We start from the raw sequence: 19,432 nt of genomic DNA, 5'->3' as shown, positions 1-19,432 counted from the left end.
GGTAAGAGATTAAGGGAGGTATAGTAAAAAAAAAAAAAAAATAACACCTCAAGAAGGCCTACTCCTCCCTCTGCCCCTCTGCTTCTTTCTATTATGTTCGGAGAGATGAAAGATAGGTCAACACAGAGCTAGTAAAGCTCTAACTGAAAACTGTGCTACCCTCAGGAGAAAGAGCCTTATATAGAATGCTCCCCGTTGTAAAAGAAATGAAAATATTCCAAATGCAACACCAGTTTGATCTTTAATAAGCTTAAAGGAGGAAACTAACTTGAGTTTTAAGGAGAGCAAAATTTGCCAAGGAAAAGGACAGTATTAGTTGGATTATGTTGGATACAAAAGAGGAATGGGTGATCAGCCAAAAATAGTTCATAGGTTACTAAGGATCTGGTAGAAACAGAAGCACCTGTTGCAGCTGCTGCTTCAGTCCCCACTTCATTAACATCCACATAGGCTTTGTGAATAACTTTGGACAAAAACAGTTGCTGTGAGGGCGACATTCCTGATAGGTCAGCTTTGGCTTCATCAAACACATCTGTCATCCCCAGTGCTTGCAAATTAAAGTTGAGGTCAAAGGTGTCTTCTAGTTTGAACCGGGGTATATATATCTCCACATGTTGCTCCATCATATTTTCTGAGGAAGTCCAGTCTGCCAGCGTCTCACAGGTCATTGTGCTTTCAACCTATAAGATAAAAATCAGAAAAGAGAGTTCATGACTTGAAGAATACACAGTTCAGCCATTCAGCAGGGGGATCCTAGATTTGAGGAACAAGAGTTTTTATCACCTCAAAATGGAGACCTCTATTTTTCTGAGGGATTCGTCCCTCCAAACAAAGGAAAAAACATGTATTGGTCTATCTTGTCCTAAATCACTATGCTGTTCTAGTTCCTAAATGCTTCTCCATCCCTAATGTTACAGAGATTGTAGGTAGATAACAGAGTTTCTCGTGCAAAGGGGCCTGAGAGCTTCTTATTGGATAGAGACAGTTTTGAATTTTCAAGGTGTTGTTGTTCCTGATGTATTTTCAAATTAGCGAATCAAAATATACTGTATTTTATTGCCTTTCTGTTTCGAGCAAGACTAAAGACTTCATCACATTGCCTCCAGTGCCTGACTTACCTCTTCCAAATTGGGCTCAAATTCAGAAGTTATACTCATTTTATCGCATGAACATTTTCCTCAAAATGGCTTCCGTTCCCTCCAGTGTTGAATTTGGGCCCTGTAAGTCACTTTGATGACCATTTTTCCAATTCTAAAGCTTCCAATTTGGAAAAAATGGCCACCGAAGCAACTTACAGGGACCAAATTCAACGTTGGAGGGAACACGAAGCCATTTTGAGGAAAATGTCAGTGTGATATAACTTCTGAATTTGAGCCCAATTCAGAAAAGGTAAGTTGGACAGCAGAGGCGGTGCGGTAAAGTCCTAAGGATTCACTAGGGTTTAACCTGATGAGTGTAATTTCATAGTATGCTGATGCTTCTTCCCAGAAATTATGTGACTCTACTTCTATCTATTTATTTATCATTTGTTTATTGTATTTATACCCCACTCTTCAGAAATGCTCTCAGAGTGGTTTAAAAATTGGTAATTAATTCCCTGCTCTCAGGTTTATAATCTAAGGGGATTATTGCACAGCTAAATAAAGCATTTTACCTCTGGTGAACTCAGTCTTCATTCAGGCTGCACGCTGATAGTTATCACATGGCTTTTCTCCTCAAAACCGCCTTCTGGGTACAGTGCGGCTCCAATGTTGGCCCCTGAACTCGCTTTGGTGGCCATTTTTCAAAGTCAGAGCTCTTGACTTTGAAAAATGGCCACCAAAGCGAGTTCAGGGACCAGCATTGGAGCCAAGCTGTCCCCGGATAGTGGTTTTGAGAAGAAAAGCTCTGTGATAACACCAACGTACAGCCCAAGTGAAGACTGAATTTGGCAGTGGTAAACACTTTATTTAGCTGTGAGATTATCCCCTACATCTATAATCTAAGGGGCCAAACAGACTGCCCAAGAAAACCAGCTTCCACATGGCTTGAAGCCATGGTGTTTAGATGCCATGCCCACCCAAGATGCCCAGAAGCCATCTTGGCCAACCAGACATGGGCAGCTTCAAAATGCTCCAGGGGTGCAGCATTTACATGCTGCGTGCCACCAGAGCAGCATGAAGCTGCCCTGGGGTAGGAGTACATCTTTTCAACTCCTATTTGGTCAAATACTACATCTACTCTGCAGCATGAGTGTAGTTTGATACTGCTTTACTAGAATGGCTCAATGTTATGGAATTGGTGGATTTGTAATTTTGTGAGATATTTAGTCTTTACTGTTAGAGAGCTCTCATGCCACAACAAACTACAAATCCCAAGATTCCATAGAATGAATCCATGATAGTTAAAGCAGTGTTAAACTACATTAATTCTGCAGCGTGGCAGCAACCTAAGATACTATCCTAATCAGGAACAGAAGAGAACATGACTAAAGTAGTTTCACTTTAGTAGAAATGAAATACTAAATGCATAAATAAATACATGAAAAAAATTACAAAGCAAATGGAAGCTCGGAAGCTACCCCTAATATCAGTCTACATCTCAGAGAAGTTAGGACACACAAATAAGACATGAGGAGGTCACTGAAACATTATTTAGCCTTATCACTGCTGCTCTTGCTAAGGCAGATTTAAGTCTTTCAGTGCTGAGCATCATTGCATCTCCAACAGTTATGACATTGGTTTTGAAAGTTGGGATGCTTCCAGATGGAGGGCTCCTAACTGCCAATAAAAGAAATTTCTGCTCTTACTCTATCTTTTCCACATGTTGTTTGTTTGTTTTTTGCTGGAATGGATTTTTAAAGAAGCTAGAAGAGCAGTCAACAGTCACAAGAAGTTTTCAAATGCCAAGTGCCTAGAAAAAACTATTATTTTGGACTGTAACATCTGGATTCGCCCAACCATTATGGCCAGTGGCACTGTTGGTTGAAGGATTCTAGTAGCTATCATCCAAACAAATAACTTTCCCTAGTTTTGCAGATGGAAAACAAAAGCAGCTGGATCTGCTCTATGAATGAGGCATGCATCTGTTCGGGAAGCAGTTTGGTCTGGAAGTTCTGATCCTATCGGCAAAACTTTTCTGGTTCAGACATAATGGGAAACAGTGGTTAGTTCAGCTAGTCATGTTGGTAAAGGAAGTGGGAATGGGAGCACACACAAGTGAGGATGAACTAAATAAGCTGAAACATATGTCTCTCCTGGGCCATTAGCTGTGATGTTTATGGTTTGATAGACAAGTAGATAAATAAATTCATTTTGATTTACCTGCTCCAGGTCTTTGATGTCCTTTGGCAGCAGAATGATCATGGACAAGAGTTCACCAACATATGGAAGACAAAGGATCTGAGCATTTGTTGCCCCTGCATGTCCCAACTTAAATGGACCTTTCTGATGCATCATCTGCACAGGTTTACTTTCATTCTGTTTTTAAAGATAGAAAGAAATGCATATACCTAATACACATATTCTTGTATCAGACCTAAACAAAAGAAGAAGATTTCATGTTGCCAGTATTAGTTCTTTTTCAAACTGGAGGCATGACTGCTGAACTGCTATTTGGAAACATTGTACAAATGTCCATGTGTTTGGAACTGCTGGAGGATAGGGGTGGCTAGGAAAGTGAGTTATAAACAAGGAATTCCCTAAATAAAAGTGTAACCTCAATCACCAATATTTGAGGTGGTAATAGTGCATTCCAAATACAAAAAAAAAAAAAAAAAAAAGGAAACAGCCAATGACATCCAGTTAGAAAGACTGACTGAACCGAAGATGCAGAAATTACATTTCCCCAAACCTCTATATAGATGCTTAAGCATACCTACTCCTGAGGGGGGTGTCCACAGGATGTGTTGGAATATAACTCCCACCATCTCTAGCAAACATGACCACCATGGGAGGAGATGATGGAAGTTGTATTCCAACTCATCCTGCAGGCACTAGAGTTGGGGAAGGTTGCTGTGGGGAATTTTTATAATGAAAACGCTTGTGAATATCTTAGATTAAATCTTTAGTAATGCAAGGAATTGCATATGGAGTAGAATGAAGTGGCGAGTTATGAAGTACTGTGGCAGATCAAGCTGTTGATGGGGATGACATGTTTGACTCCTCCCTTTAAGTAAAAGGGAAAAAGTGCAAATAAATGAGCAAGCAACTGTGCTGCAGCTTCTTACCCTGGTATGTTATAGTTGTTTTGTTATTTTTTAAGGGGTATTTAAAATGGCATTCCTCACTTGCAGTCTGAAAGGAGATAACAGTGCTTTCTAGAACCTTGGAATCCTACCATCAATTTCTCCTGCCATGGTAGCAAAAAATGGTCGTAGGCAAAAATAGCAAACATAGTAAGTCACTAATTGCTCCACATCTTTCGGATCTAGTAACTCCTTTTTAAAGAAGGAAAACGTCAATCATACACAGCTTCCTAAATGAACAAAATTTATCAAATACAATTTGAAAAATACCACAGAAATATGGTGGTGTGAGACTCAAGCCCATAATCATGTATTACCATGCTGTGGACATTTGAACTAGCCAGTAGCCACTAACTGGATACAAGAAATGGGAAAGCTGTGCCCAACTCCAACTCTTATTGGCCCCAGCGATAACAGGAGTTGTAACCATGTCTTCCATCCTTTCTTTGATTTTAAGAATGGCATACTAAAGAACCTATCACATGGGGTTAAAACCCCACCTTGACCTTCTGACTTCTAAAAATGGCCTCCAAAGTGGCTTAGAGGACCCAGGCAGTGATTTCCGTGGTGATTTCTATTGAATAGCACCTGGCTGCCTCCCAAAACAGGACTGAATTCAGGAAAGGTAAACTGGGATTTTAACCCCATACATAAAATCATAGAGTTGGAAGTCATGGCACAGGAATTTCAAACACAGACTCCTAGAAATGATGCTAGATGTTTAAGTAACTGTCGCTTTTTGCTTTTGTTATCATTACATAGCATACCTGGCAGCAGTTTGGACCATATCACAATGGTGTAGCTTAGGAGCATTGAGGTTAATGTGTTAAATCATTAAACAAAATTAATCTGCCAATACCTTTGTTAGACCAAGCAAAACATGAATACATATATTTGCACCTTTTGGTTCCACTTTGTTTTAGGGTCAACCTGGCTATCTGTGGCCAAAAAAAAGAATTGCTTTGGACCACTAGTACTTATTTCTGATTCATATCCTCTTTTTGCTTGAGTTGCATCAAATACAGTAGAGATCTTTATTGCCATCTAGTGATAAAACTAGAGAATGCCATAAAGTAGTAGTGAAGAAAAAGGGTAGACTCTGTAGGCGTTGGGGAAAACAGTCTCCTCCATCAATCATGCCACTCCATTCCACCTCTTTGACAGTTAGGACTAGATCAAAAGATGTCAGAGACTTCCCTGGGTTATACTAGTTAGAATTATAGAAAGTAATATCCACAGATTCATCTGTGTGATAGAATACTACTCAACCAAAGAAGTTGGGAGAGTGGACCTGGGTTCACATTCAGACTGGTGGCTATTTAGTAACCTATTCCATAACCTACTTAACTCCACTATGAAAAGGGACACATGTGCCTATAATTACATGCTTCAATACCTCATTCAGCCTAAAATCCATTTCCGTTGTACTATTCGGATGAAACTGGTGTTCCCAGGTTGCCTTAAAGTAGATGGCATTCGCTAACACCAACACAGTTTCTGGTCCAATCACACCTGGAGCAAAAAGTTCCTTGATTTTTCCTTAGAGCAAAATAAATCTGAATTAGTGCAGAAAAATCAAAAGAATAATGTGCATGCCTTTTGTTTGTACAGTAATAAGGAGGATTTAATTGTCTGAATTTTGAGTTTTGGGGAAAAAAAACATGTTCTTCCGTGCACCCATGCAGTAGATGAGGATGCATAATAAGGATGTACTATGTCAAGGATGTAAAAAGATCAGCGCTTCAGATGTCATTTAGTTGTCATTTCCAGCAGCCCTAGCCAACACAGGCAATGACAATTAATACTGGTCAATGCTACCCAGGCCTCCATTTTGCCCACCCCAACCCTATCTTTCTAAAATTTCCTTACCATGAAAAAAATATTTTAAAGGTTTGGGATCACTGCCAGAAAAGAAATAAGATAGTAATCTAACTGAATAATACCTTTGGTAACACCATTAAATTCAGCCCCCAACCTCATGCTCATTGCAGCAAGACTGGAGCATCTCCAACAGATAGCAGTCTAGATTCTGCTTGATGACCTCCAGCAGGGAAGATCTTACTACCTGCCTGGATTATTAATTCCTTTATTTATTAATTCTCTTATGTTTTACTCTTGCACCATTAGCCCTGAACTTTCCCCTCTATAGTGCCCCACAGAAGACCTAGTTGAGAAAGCATTATACAGATTGGTCCCTTCAAGGAAGAACCCTTCTGCCTCTTTGTCCTCTGTCTTCACAGACCGATGATGTGGCCCTTCCACCTTCCACAGACTCTAAGGATAAGCCTCTTTCTCTCATCTGTTTTACAGATCTAGGAGCTGAAAAGCCACACAAGGACCATTTTAAAAGCCCAGTCAGATACTGGGTCACCTGTAATATGGGCTTGGTACAATAGGGATAGTAAGCATGTTGCCTTCCAACTGTTGTTGGACTGGAATTCTCTGGTGGCTCAGAACTGCTGGGACTTGTAGTCCACAACACCTGGACAGATGCATTATTCCTACCCCTGCTGTATAGCTCACACAGCTGATCCCTCCAAGAGCTTTCTGTGGTCCAGACCATGCTTTAAAAAACTTGCCTCATCTCTGCTTGACTGGAAGAGATTCTTGTTTCATTGTTTCTCCAAGGCCCAAACTCCAGGATATACTGCAACATGATATATTGTTATAGACATCAGCATGCTTTGGGGTTTCTTACCCTGTGTCTGTTTGTCAACCTCACGGTTAATTGTCTGCCTTGCTTCTTCAATAGCATTCAAAAAGTCAACTGTTTGCAGTGTGGCTCCATAGACATCCTTAGTGCACATGAGATATTGCTGTGGAATTTTTTTAAAAATGAATAAGAAATTTTGTAGACTAAGGCATTTTAAACATTGATATCCTGATTCTGCCTGAGTCCTCCTCCCCAGATGAGCTGGGGAAGTTTATCTGGGGAAACAAATAATTACAGAAGGGGAATCTTCAGCTCTGTGAGAGTAGCATTTGCAACTGACCACAAACATTTGGAGGCTAAACACACAAGGTCACCTGTAAAAGATCTGTAGAATTTAGAGCAGTGGTTCTCAACTTTCCTAATGCCATGACTCTTTAATACAGTTCCTCATGTTGTGGTGACCCTAACCATAAAATTATTTTCGTCTTGGTTCCTAAGACCATTGGAAATATGTGTTTTCTGATGGTCTTAGGTGACCCCTGTGAAAGGGTCGCAACCCACAGGTTGAGAACCACTGCTTTAGAACCATTAAAATCTTTACAATGCTTTTAGCCCATACATCCCTTTGAGCATCATAGTGGATTCTATTTAACCCAAGGCAGAAATGGAGAATGTGTGGCCCTCCAGTTGTTGTTGGATTTGAGCCAAGACAGAGATGAGGAAGGTGTGACTCTGCAGTTGTTGTTGGATTCTAACTCCCATCAGCCCAATGATAATTAATTATGGGAGTTGTTATCCAAGAACATCTGCTGAGCCCTGTATTTTCCACTCCTAATTTAAGGAGATGACTCCAGATTGAAGGGCCTGTTTCTGAAAATTATTGAAAGTAAGGATGAGTGTCAGTATGTGTATTGGTTTGAGTATGGCTCTGGAGAATGGGTTTTGAGTCCCTGGTTAGACATGGAAACCCAATGGATGATCTTGGGCAAGTCACGCATTCTAAACCTATCACTGTGTTACTGAAATTCGTCAGCAGCAAGAGGCTTCATTTACATCTAAGAACAAGGCATGCAGGGAATACATGCTTTCTTTTAAAGCACATTTCATGCACCTGGAAGCCTCCCTGAAGCTTGATTATGTTCTCCTTACACAATTCATTGTAAAAGGTAATGTAGCTTACTGGCTTTTGTTATTGTTGTGGCCTTGTCACCACCATGGCTACAAATCTAGCAGTTCGGGAACAGCAGGGTGTAGCTCCCCTTACAGAGAATTAAAGTTTGGTTTCCAGATCCAAGGAAGATGCCCATTCTTGAGGTAAACCATAGCTGGTGATGGTGGAGAAAGTACATTCCCCCCAGGGCTACCCAGGGGCCTGAAAATGATTTTGAAAATGAGGTGTTTGCCCCAAAATGCTCTCTAGAGGTATGGGGGGAAAAGTTGAAAGGCAAGGTAGCAGTGGCATTGAGATTATGGTGACTGATTGATTGATACTGATTTGTTTCTGTGTTTGCAGTGCCCTACATAGATATTGTTTAAGAACACAGGCAACTGGAGCATTGGTCCATCTCAATATTGTCCTCACTGACTGCAAGCTCTCCCCAATTATAGGCTCTCCCAGACCTTCCTGGAGATATCAGGAGGCTTTCTGCACTCAATTTGTATCCCCTGTTACTTAGCCTACAGCCTTCCTTTGGGAACATGAAAGTGCTTACCTGAAAAAATTCATATCCTTTTTGTATGAACAAATTGTTTGCTAGGTTCATCTGGTAACCAGGGTTGAGGTGATTCAGTTGAGACAAGAGCTTCTTGACCTCTAGGTTGATCCCTCCATCCTAATTGTAGCATGTGAGAGAAAGTTTCCAACAAAAAATTTAAAAACACATTAATGCTTTGATGGAAATAAACAAGTCTTATATGGATAGTTCATTAAAATGATCAGTTGTGAAACTTACAACCCATAGACGTATCTAATTCTATATTCCACATGGCTTTTCTAGGGCAAGGCCATGTCTACATGGGCCAAATGAACTGGTTTTCCCATACTCTCATGTCACAGTGTCTTTGTGATACAGGGTCAAAGACCCAATTTAACTGCAGACTCTCTTCCCATGGGAAGGGCAGTCCCACAGCAAATCTTTGCCATCCCTACATTAAAGCAATTTTTAAAACCTCATAATTTTCTCTGGAGCTTCCAAGAGAATCTGATGTATTCCCAACAGCTGCCCAGCATCACTGTCACTGGTGTATGTTGTTCCCTATGATTTCACAGCACAGCACCCAGCCATGCAATTGACTGTAGGTACCTCATTTTCCTTCTCAAAGGGAATGGTTCACACCAGCACCAATGGCACCAGGTGGCACAGCAGAACACTGTAACACCTGGCATTGATATGGAGTTCCCAGGTGATGGGGACTTTGGGGCCAGAATATGCTGGGAGCAGTCTGAAGTATTCTTGCCAGTGTAGACCCACCCCAAATCAAAATGGAAGAGGTCAGTCTTCTGCAGCAACTTTACAGGAAGGTATCTTTTCAGTACAAGAATGACTATTGCCTATGCAGTGTGCCCGTTCTTCCTGCTGAACCCTTCTTGTATGCCCTTGACTTTTGCTTGGTAAAAGAGTCTGTGGACTTTATCACATAGGGGAAAAGCAGGCGTTTCAATGGACATTATCCCATGAAAATTGAGCGATCGTAGTGAAGATTTTCACATACATAGCAATTACTTATCCCAGCAATAAACAGGATTTCCCTTGAGTGATTTGTTGCTGGTTATTACCTGTTTATTGCCAGGATAGGTCCTCTTTAATCATGATGTCATGTAAAAATCTTCACCGCAACCGTGCAATTTCCATGGGATAATGTCTGTTTAAACCCCCACTTTTCCCCAATTTCCCCCATGTGATAAAGTCTTGTGTCTCATTGTGTCTCTTGAATTCTTACCCCAGGATGACTGGGTGTACTCTCTGGAGTCCTTCTGCCCAGAGCATTTTGATTTGGGAACTCTCCTTCATTCTCTTTTTGTACTGTGTTCCAAAACTGTTTATGAGCTACTTAAGGGGATTTGCCTGGCAGGGTAACTTATTGGAGTCACTACCATTTCTGCCACTGGGGCTGACAAGACTGAGAGCACAAGTGTGCCATTTTGTATGCTGTGTGTGTATTGTAATGCAGGACAGTATACTGGTTTCTACCGCAGGAGTTCAGTAAATTCCTTCTAGGTTTTATCCCAGGCTTTGGAGTTAACAAAAATGCTCTGGTGGCATGACACCCATCTCCAAAACAGGTGCAGCACTTTGAATAATTCCTTCCAAGTCTACACAGAAACCCAGAGCAAATTCATTGCATCCCTAACATAGAAGGCCATTGGCTGTTGCTGCTGTTGGAGGAATGCCTTTGTCATTGACTTCCTCTTGTGTGGTCACCATATGGACATTCATTATTATTATTATTATTATTATTATTATTATTATTATTATTATTCCACCCTCTACAAGATGCAATCAGGGCGGCTTACAAAGATTTAAAAGAATATATTCCAACACCCTCAGTCCCCCCCCCTTCCTTAAAATACAATTAAAATTTTTATGCACCAAACTGTAAATCATGACTAAAGTGCTGTCGGAGTTCTTAGAGTTCTTCTGATGGACAGAGAAACTATTCAGGAAAAGCCTGCCGGAAGAGCTCTGTCTTAATAGCTTTTTTAAAGCTGTTTAGAGTGGTAATATGATGGATTCTTGCTGGCATAATTCCAAATTGGTGGCCTTGGAGATATTTCCAGGGATGCTGTGGACATGTTTTTGGCCAGTTAAAAAAAATCTGTGCTGTATATTCTGATCAGACCTTAGATAAACCAAACTGGAGATGCATTGTTACTATATCAAGAGAAGTATAGCTTGGAAGACTGCAAAAAGTAACTTTTCTAAGTTGTGCTTCTGTTGGCATAGTAACAGTATTTCTTCCTTTTCTACCAGTGTTACTGATGCATATAATTCCTGAGCCTTAGAACCTTAGCCTGTGAAATTTAAAACTACCTCTGGACATACCACTGGGGAAGGAAGTGCATTCTCACTTTCATGTTCTGACACAACATCTGGCTTTCTTCTCTGAAAAGCACATGGTCTTGTACCTCCAATAGTTCTATCAAAGTGTAGCACCTATAGCAGAAACCAGAAGTAAGCAATATAAAAGGGGTGTGTGAAGGTAGGGTGTGGGAAAATCTGATATATAACAATTTAATAAATAGATTGCAATTTCCAGTAACACCCAAGGGTCAGACAAGACATTGAAGGATACATATTCTCATGATAAACCCAATGTTCCTCCAGCAATGTGATTTTCTCTAAAATACATGGCTCAGCAATCAGATTTCCAAATTAAGCCCAAATTTATTTTCTATTGATCAAATAAGCCCATGTTTGCACCTAATGGTCACAGAACAAGGCATGCTAAGTGATAAATGTGTAGGTGAGGAAAAGTATCTGTTATGACAAACTGATGACTTTCATCATTTGACGGATTACCACTTCTAAGTATACACTAAACACTAAATGTATTGTCAGATTTGATCACTTGTGTTTCTTTTTAAAGGTGATATATATATATATATGAAAAAATAAAGCTGATAATTTACAGTAGCCTCTCACAATCCCTTTTACAGTAAAGAATTATACCAGTGCCTTCTTTTCAATAGCTATTATAAAAAGTTTAAATATCAGATTTTAAAATTGGCTTTTGTTTGAAAGAATTGGCCAGTTAGGCTATTTTACTTAGTTTGATTGTTAATGATATGATATGTATGTTAATTGCTTTTGTAATCATTTATTGTTATGTACGTCTATTGATGCTTACCTTTTCCATCTGAGTCTTAGTATTTCCCCAGGCACCTACTAAGACCATGCCCAGAGCAGCTGAGATACTCATTGGAGAGAAGAAGATGTTTTTGCAAGCATTACTTTTATTCAGCTTATTATAAAGATCAAGACCAAATGCAGTAATTGCTTTAGGAAGGGAATCCTTGGTTAAACTCAAATCCATAATTTAGCTAGGAAAACAAATGAGAGAGAGAGAAATCTATAAGTACATATGACAGTAATTTGAAGCACAAATTAGTTGCTGAACTGGTTCTTTTATGCAGCACTGCTAATGTGAGTTTGGAAAGACACGCCCAGCAGAAACTTCTTTTTCCCAGGGAAGAGATTTTCCTACTCTTCGTTTTAATATGAGATTCCTTGAGAAACACCTTTCAGTACTATTCTGCTTCAATACATCTTTCATACAAAAGTGACATATAATTAGAGAAGATTAGCACAGAGTCTGTGGCAAAATAACAAAACCACAATACTAAAAAAAAAAACTATTGAAGAAGTTAAAGTAAAACAATGGAAGGGAAGGGAAGAAGGACAGATCCTGGGCGAGGTGCATTATAGTTAGGGTCATATTTGCATAGTGATTTAAAGATAAAAGAAGCCGAAACCTATCTATTGGAACTCTTGAGAGCTGCAACATTGCAAAATTACTATTCATTTCTGATTACTAATAATGCTAAAACATGTGAGAGGGAAATAGCCAATCCGTTTTCCTGAGTAGATGTTAAAATAGTGACAAATTACATCACATAGCCAGCGGTTATTTTCAGTGTAGTCTCAGAGTAGGGTTAGGGAAAATGTGGCCCTACAAAGGTTATTTAAATGCAACTCCCATTAGTCCTATTTATTTTTATTTATTTATTTACAGTATATATACCCCGCCCTTTAACCCTAAAGGCTCTCAGAGTGGCTTACAATTAATATTATTTTTCAGTGTCCTAGCCAGCACATCCAAGAGTGAGGGACGGTAGGAGTTGAAATCCAAGAATATCTGGAGGGCCACAGTTTCTCCATTCTTTTTTATTTTAGGGGTTAGAAACTAAGGATAGGGACTATTTTATATTGGTAGACCAGACATCGATGACTGCCCCAAGAAAATTTGCTACCAGAGTAAAGGGAAAAGATAGTGTGCAAAATAGAAGCCGGCTAGATTAGTAGTTGAAACTTACTTCAAATCCTGCTGGTGTGTCCACTGGGCACATTTATTGTGCCCAGGAAAGGATGTTTTGTTTCTGACATACATGGTTATTTTCCCCAACAAAAGGGAACAGTCACAAAGTTCAGGAGGGATATCTAAGGGGCTTCCAACACTGGCCTCAGAATCTGGTACGTGAGATGAGCACTTCTTTCCGGCTAGCATTTTTAGCAGCACTGCTAACACTGCATCTAAGCACAACTGATCATGAAATCTCTACTTGGCCTGTATTAGTTCACTTTTTGTTGTTGTTGTTTGCCTTCAAGTCGTTTCCAACTTAAGGTGACCCTATCATGGTGTTTTCTTAATATGTTTCTTCAGAAGCAGTTTGCCATTACCATCCTCTGAGGCTGAGAGAGTGTGACTTGCCCAAGGTGGGTTTAGAAGTGGGCTTACATGGCTGAGCCAGGAATCAAACTGTGGTCTCCAATCAATGTTAGCAATGGTGCTTAAAAAAGTGCTTAAACCACAACACCACACTGGCTCTCAGTAGTTCACTACCTTCATGTAAAAACTAGTAGTGACCTATTACACATAGACCAAACAAACAAACAAACAAACAAAACACTGTGTAGTTTCTTGCTAGAAGCCAGATGCAACATCAGTTGTGGGACCAAGAGAGGCTCCCATCCTGATTTATTAACTATAGTAGGATTAAACACATTAAACTTTTCTCTCCACATCCCTCACAACCCCACTTTTTATTATCACACACATCCCACAGCTGCTATTTACATGTCTGAATAACATGTACATTAGCTACATCCCCACAATTAACACCACCTCTTATTTGACCTTATAAGACATAAACATTTTTCATACTTTACTACTCTGATTCTCACATTATAAATCTTGAATTGGTAAGTATTGTGCTCTGAATGTATAAACTGTCATCTTCTTTTGCACCCCACAACTTTCTTTAGTATATTATGCTTTTTTTAAAAAAAAAGTTATTTGGTAAAAAATATATATATCTTTCAGTATATTGAAACTTAAAACTATCAAAAGAATCTTTACCTCCTTGTCTGCGGGAGTTAAAGAGATCCTCTCTGTTCAGTGCTCTCTCATCAGTTCTCTGGGGGAGCAGGAATTTAAAAACAATTGCCACACCTGCTAATTAATATTCCCGCTGCAAATGACCTCATGATGATAATTCAGAGTGCTTTTATCCTCTTGCCACACTGATAGGATCTTTTCCCTCCCTGTTTTACGTTTGATTACCCCAAAGTCTGTATATTTTTGGATGATTCTCATTGGGGGTTTTTTAAAAACAATTTGAATTTTACAGAGAAGGCCCTTTGGACAGCCTTGGGTTGACTTTTTTTTTAATTGCACGGCATAACATTAAAACACACCGCAGTGCTCTTACAATGTGGCAGCAAGCACCAGCCTTTACAAGTTTAATCAAGTTAGATGAATGCAGGGAATGTGTTCCTGGAAAGAGGCAGCAGCTGGTATAGGGAATTCCTACAAAACTTTATTTTTTATCTTAGCTTAGTATTTTATTTTATTTTGTTTGCCAGGTTTTGGATAGTTTGGATTATTATTTTAGCTCCTCAAGGTTTTAATTCCTAGATGCTTTTTTTCACCTATCGAAGTTCATTTATTTGATTTTAATTCAACCTTTGTTGGGAGGGGTTTTTAATTTAGCTTGTGAGCCTAGCAGTGGAATGCGATGTGTAGGAGGGCTCAGCTGAAGCAACTAAGGCATCAAGGACTAAAGCAAGACTAAATTTAATCTTTTAAAATATTTAACTAAACATAACTGTTGGAACTTTACCCATTGAAACTAGAGGCCAGAGCTGAGTCAACAATAAAGAAACAGACAAAGACTGTTTATTTGAAATGGGGAATATGAAATGCATGCTAGTGTGTTCTGGCCATTTGCAGTCATCCAACCATACATGGAGAGGGAAATTCCAGAGGTGCAAGTAGGATTCAGGAAAGGATGAGGCACTGAGAACTACATCGCAAATATACAATTTTCCATTTGATGAATAACAAATCTCCTGGTCCTGATGGCTTTTTTTTGGGGGGGGGGGGGGGGGTTAAAAACTATTGAGAGATTAAATTACTCCCCATCTTTGCAAGTATTTAACAACACACTGAAAGGACAACCCCCCCCCCCCATGAGTTGGATAATGACTAGAATTATACCCATCTCTAAAACGTCAGCAGAGATACCATCTGTTCATGATTTCTGCCCTATTTCACTCTTTAATCAAGATGCTAGACTTTTGACCAGTATATTTGCATCAAAGATCAATACATTCATATTGATTTATATTGATTCAGATCTATCAGGTGTTATGCCAACCAGAAAATGGGCCAATTCTGTAAGAAAAACAGTCAACATTATCTATCATAGCTCCCAACATAAATCACCTTTACTTTTACTATCTTTAGATGCTTTAAAAGCATTTGATAGTGTGGAATAGAATTATGTGTTCAATATTTTAGGGAATATGAGGTTTTGGCCACTCTTTTCTTAACATGATTAAAAATCTTTCTCAAAATTCTCAAGCTACTGTATATGTTAATAAAAGACAATACATCTCTTTAATTTGCAAATCAAAATGAGACAAGGATGTCCCCTCTCTCCCCTTTTATTTGTATTTGTAAGCGAACCTTTATCCCAAAAGAACAGAGATGATCCCTACATTAAAGGAATTGAAATTAATAAAATAGAACATAAATTTAATATGCATGCTAATGATATTCTACACTTTCTTAGTAACCCAGACTCATCATTGTCTAGATTGTGAGAAGTCTGAAAACAATTTGTCAGTTATGCATGTATCAGAATTAACTTCCAAAAATCACATATGGCATGTATAAAAACTCAATTACATCTACAAGAAAAATGGGAAGCAATGTTCATTAAGTCGGGGCAGAGGGGGGTGACAAAACATCTTGGAAAGGGAAAGAGCTTGCCTGCAACCCTCTGTTGCACCTAATGTGGAAAATCTCTAGACTGCTTTGTTCCCTCAGGTTTAGCTAAGCTCTTTAATCCACTGTCACATTGAGTTGGATCACCACCATCATCTTTTCAAGCATCTTACCAAAAGGTGACTATTTCTAGAATTTTGAAGGTCTAGAGGTACATTCTTCCGCAATATTCTTGCAACTATCTGCTTCAAGGCACCTAGGCTGACCCCTTCTCTCATTAAGGTATTAAAAAACTTTGGGGCCTACCTGGTCAATACACTCAAGATGGGAAAGGATCAAGAATACAGATTCAAGCCAGACATCTCCAAACACTTATTATCATTTTATCATATTGTGCATATTATCAGACCACAATAGAACTGGTTGCACAGAATCAGTTCAAATGCTGCTTTGGACACCGCTTCTGGAGCTGTTTCGCTGATAGCCTCTAGGGTCAGAATAAATGCAAGCAACATCCCTTGTAAAATGCATACCAGACTGGCAATGGTAAGTCATTCATCCTCTCAACAACCCTGTGATGTAGATAATTCCAACAACTAGAGCAGGGATGGAAATCATGCTGCTTTCCAGATGATGTTGGACTGCACCTGCCAGCATTACTCACCATTAGTTCTGCTACCAGATCTACTTTGTGGAATGGAAGCTATATCCAACAACATCTGGAAGGCTACATTATTCTCACCCTTGGACTAGGGTGTATCTATACCCCACAGTTACATTAGTACCATGGCTGTGTCATACAGAATAGTGGGAGTTGCCATCTAGTGCAGAATTTAGAATTCTCCATTGAGGAACTCTCATATATTCCCATGAGCTACAACACTAGAGCTCAGTAGCAGCAAATTCTAATTATTTCCCTGGATTCAGTAGGATGAAGTTATAGTGGAATCAAACCACTATAACTGTATCATGTGAATATACTTTTCTTGGTTTGCCTAATGCTTTATGGCTAAACAGGAAACAGAGTGAGGCTTCACTTAACTAACAAGGACCCGTTTACCACCATCCCATGTGGTGTCTCTGCAACAGACACACTTTTTCTCATATTTCCTATTACAGATGGCCTCTTGGCCTCTGTGTCCATGGATTCTTTATTCATGGATCCAAGCATCCACAGCTTGAAAATATTTTTTAAAAATACATAAATTCTAAAAAGCAAACCTTGATTTTGCCATTGTATATAAGGAACACCATTTTACTCTGCTATTGTATATCATGGGACTTGAGCATCCACAGATTTGGATCTCCACGGTGTGTGTGTGGGGGGTGTGTGTGTCTGAAACCAAACCCCAGCTGATATCAAGGGCCATTTACTTATTTCAAAGCATTTCAACTGTGGTCCCTGCCCCCCCCCCCCCCCCGGAATGTCAGGTATAAAAATGAATACATATGTATTAATATTTCTCAGGGAGTAGAAACAATTTTGCTTTCTTTAATAATTCTAAGCAGTACAAAATCATAAGAGAAATAACTAAGTAGAAATACCTGTTCATGAATTCTTCTGGAATCCTCTGATGGCTCCTGTAACCTGCAAGTGGAATTTTGTGTGCATCTCAATTGTTTTTTATTTCTGCATGAAAGTTGTCAGATATCATAACACAAACAGAGGAGTCAGGGTAGCCAATTTCCTGCAGACAAAGCTCTAGACATGTAGTTTTCCTGCCTGCCCTTTTCCATAATGCTACCTACTGAATGACAAATAACATTTCCTTCTTCTTTTAATGTGGGTGGATGTTGATTTGCAATATCCCCATAGATACCAACCAGGCCCTAACATGTGGAGTATTGTAAGATTGTCCCAAGATTAAGTGAGATGCTGCAATCTTTCAAAGCCAAACTCTTTAAACCAGGAAAACAGGAAAGCAAAAGCACAGACTTGCCGTTCTGTGCTGTAGTTTATGGATGCATGTACTTTATTACCTGTAAGATGATTCACAGCTGCATATGAGATTATCAGAATGTGTTTCTATGATCATATGGAACAGTGTAACAGCTCAGTCATATGTGAACCAACTCTTTGAACTGAAAAAGCAGAAGACATATATAGATCTTATGTATACATTCAACCCTCTTTTTTCACTGATGTAGATTATACTTGCCTCATCTGATTTCTCTTTCTTGGGCGACTTGCACCTAAACATGTGAATGAACCCAACTGAAAAACTGTTACATTTGATGTGAAGTCAAAGGCTTTCATGGCCAGTATCCATAATTTTTTATGGGTTTTTTGGGCTATGCGGCCATGTTCTAGCAGAGTTTCTTCCTGACGTTTCACCAGCATCTATGGCTGGCATCTTCAAGAAAGTCACACTCACCAAATGGAATGGAAATCCTCCTCCTCCTCCTCCTCTTCTGCTTCCTCCTCCTCCTCCTCCTCCTGCTCCTTCCTTCCTCCCTCCCCCTTCTTCCTCCCTCCTCCTCCTTCCTCCTTCTCCTTCTCTTCCTCCTTCCTTCCTCCCTCCTCCTCCTCTTCCTCCTTCCCCCTCCTCCTCCTCCTCCCCCGCCCCTTTCCTTCCCTGCCCGGAGGGAGCCAGGCAGGGCCAAGGAGACCTTGCTGAAGCGGGGCTCCTTGGCCCTGGGCACCCGCCCGCCGGCGGAGGGAGCCAGGCAGGGCCAAGGAGACCTCACTGCAGCAAGGCTCCTTGGCCCTGCCTGTCCGCCGGCTGAGGGCCGCTCGTGCGAAAGGCCCCATGCCTTCGCACGAGAGGCCTTTGGCTCTCACGTGAGGGGCAGGGTCTTTGACCTCTCGCACGAGGGCGCTGGGCCTTTGACCTCTCGCGCGAGCGGCCAAAGGCCTCGCGTGAGAGACCCGGTCCTGCCGCCGATTGCCGCCGGCGCGGGGCCTTTGGCAATTGGCGGCAGGACCGGGCTCAGGCCGGTCCCAAGGTCTCGCCGGGCCGGATGTGGCCCGCGGGCCGGGGGTTGCCAACCTCTGATCTAAAACAACTGCTATGTAACATTGCATATGTTGTCTAGCAATACTATAAGCCAGTGATGGTGAACCTTTTAGAGACCAAGTGCCTAAACTCAGTGGCGTTCCAGCACTGGGTGTCACCAGGTGCTGGGGGTGGGGCTCCCAGGGATGGGATTTCCAGGGGGGAGACACACAAGGAAAAAATTGAGGACCTGACCAAATAAAAGTTCTAAACAAAACAAAAAAGCTACTCATATAAATATTAAATCCATCCCTCAGAGCCCTGCCCAAAATGGAGGACCTTTTGGAACCCCTCCTAGACAGGAGGTTGAAATGGAGGACAGGTCCTGAAAAGGAGGAGGACCAAGTCTGGTCACCCTGAGCTAAAAGCACCCATGCAGATATAAATCCATGCTTCTCAGCCATGCTCTGAAAGGGAGCCCTTTGGGAATCCCTCCTGGACAGCTCCTATTTTCCTTGGAGCAGCAGCCACAGCACCAACACATAAACCTCGCACACAGAGCTCAGGGTGTGTTTGTTTCTGAGAGGGAAGGACAGCAATCGTGTTAGGCAGTGGGCTGCTTGAGGATACAATGCAAATGTTGAATGGGGTTTTTCAATTAATCTCAGC

General features: G+C 40.5%; 1 protein-coding gene across 1 annotated transcript; it reads right to left on the bottom strand.

The window, feature by feature from the left end:
* Positions 1-275: 275 nt before the first annotated feature.
* Positions 276-11,912, bottom strand: LOC121929088 (leukocyte elastase inhibitor A-like). Its single transcript, XM_042464404.1, has 7 exons — positions 11,727-11,912; positions 10,922-11,032; positions 8,591-8,710; positions 6,924-7,041; positions 5,622-5,764; positions 3,303-3,458; positions 276-680 (listed from the first exon to the last, which is right to left on the bottom strand). The coding sequence occupies exons 1-7, from the start codon at positions 11,910-11,912 to the stop codon at positions 276-278; spliced, it is 1,239 nt and encodes a 412-aa protein (XP_042320338.1).
* Positions 11,913-19,432: the final 7,520 nt, after the last annotated feature.

This window comes from Sceloporus undulatus, chromosome 4 (genome assembly GCF_019175285.1).
Source record: "Sceloporus undulatus isolate JIND9_A2432 ecotype Alabama chromosome 4, SceUnd_v1.1, whole genome shotgun sequence".
Classification (NCBI taxonomy): domain Eukaryota; kingdom Metazoa; phylum Chordata; class Lepidosauria; order Squamata; family Phrynosomatidae; genus Sceloporus; species Sceloporus undulatus.
Note: the sequence above shows the minus strand (reverse complement) of the source record. Positions and strands in the feature narration are given on the sequence as shown.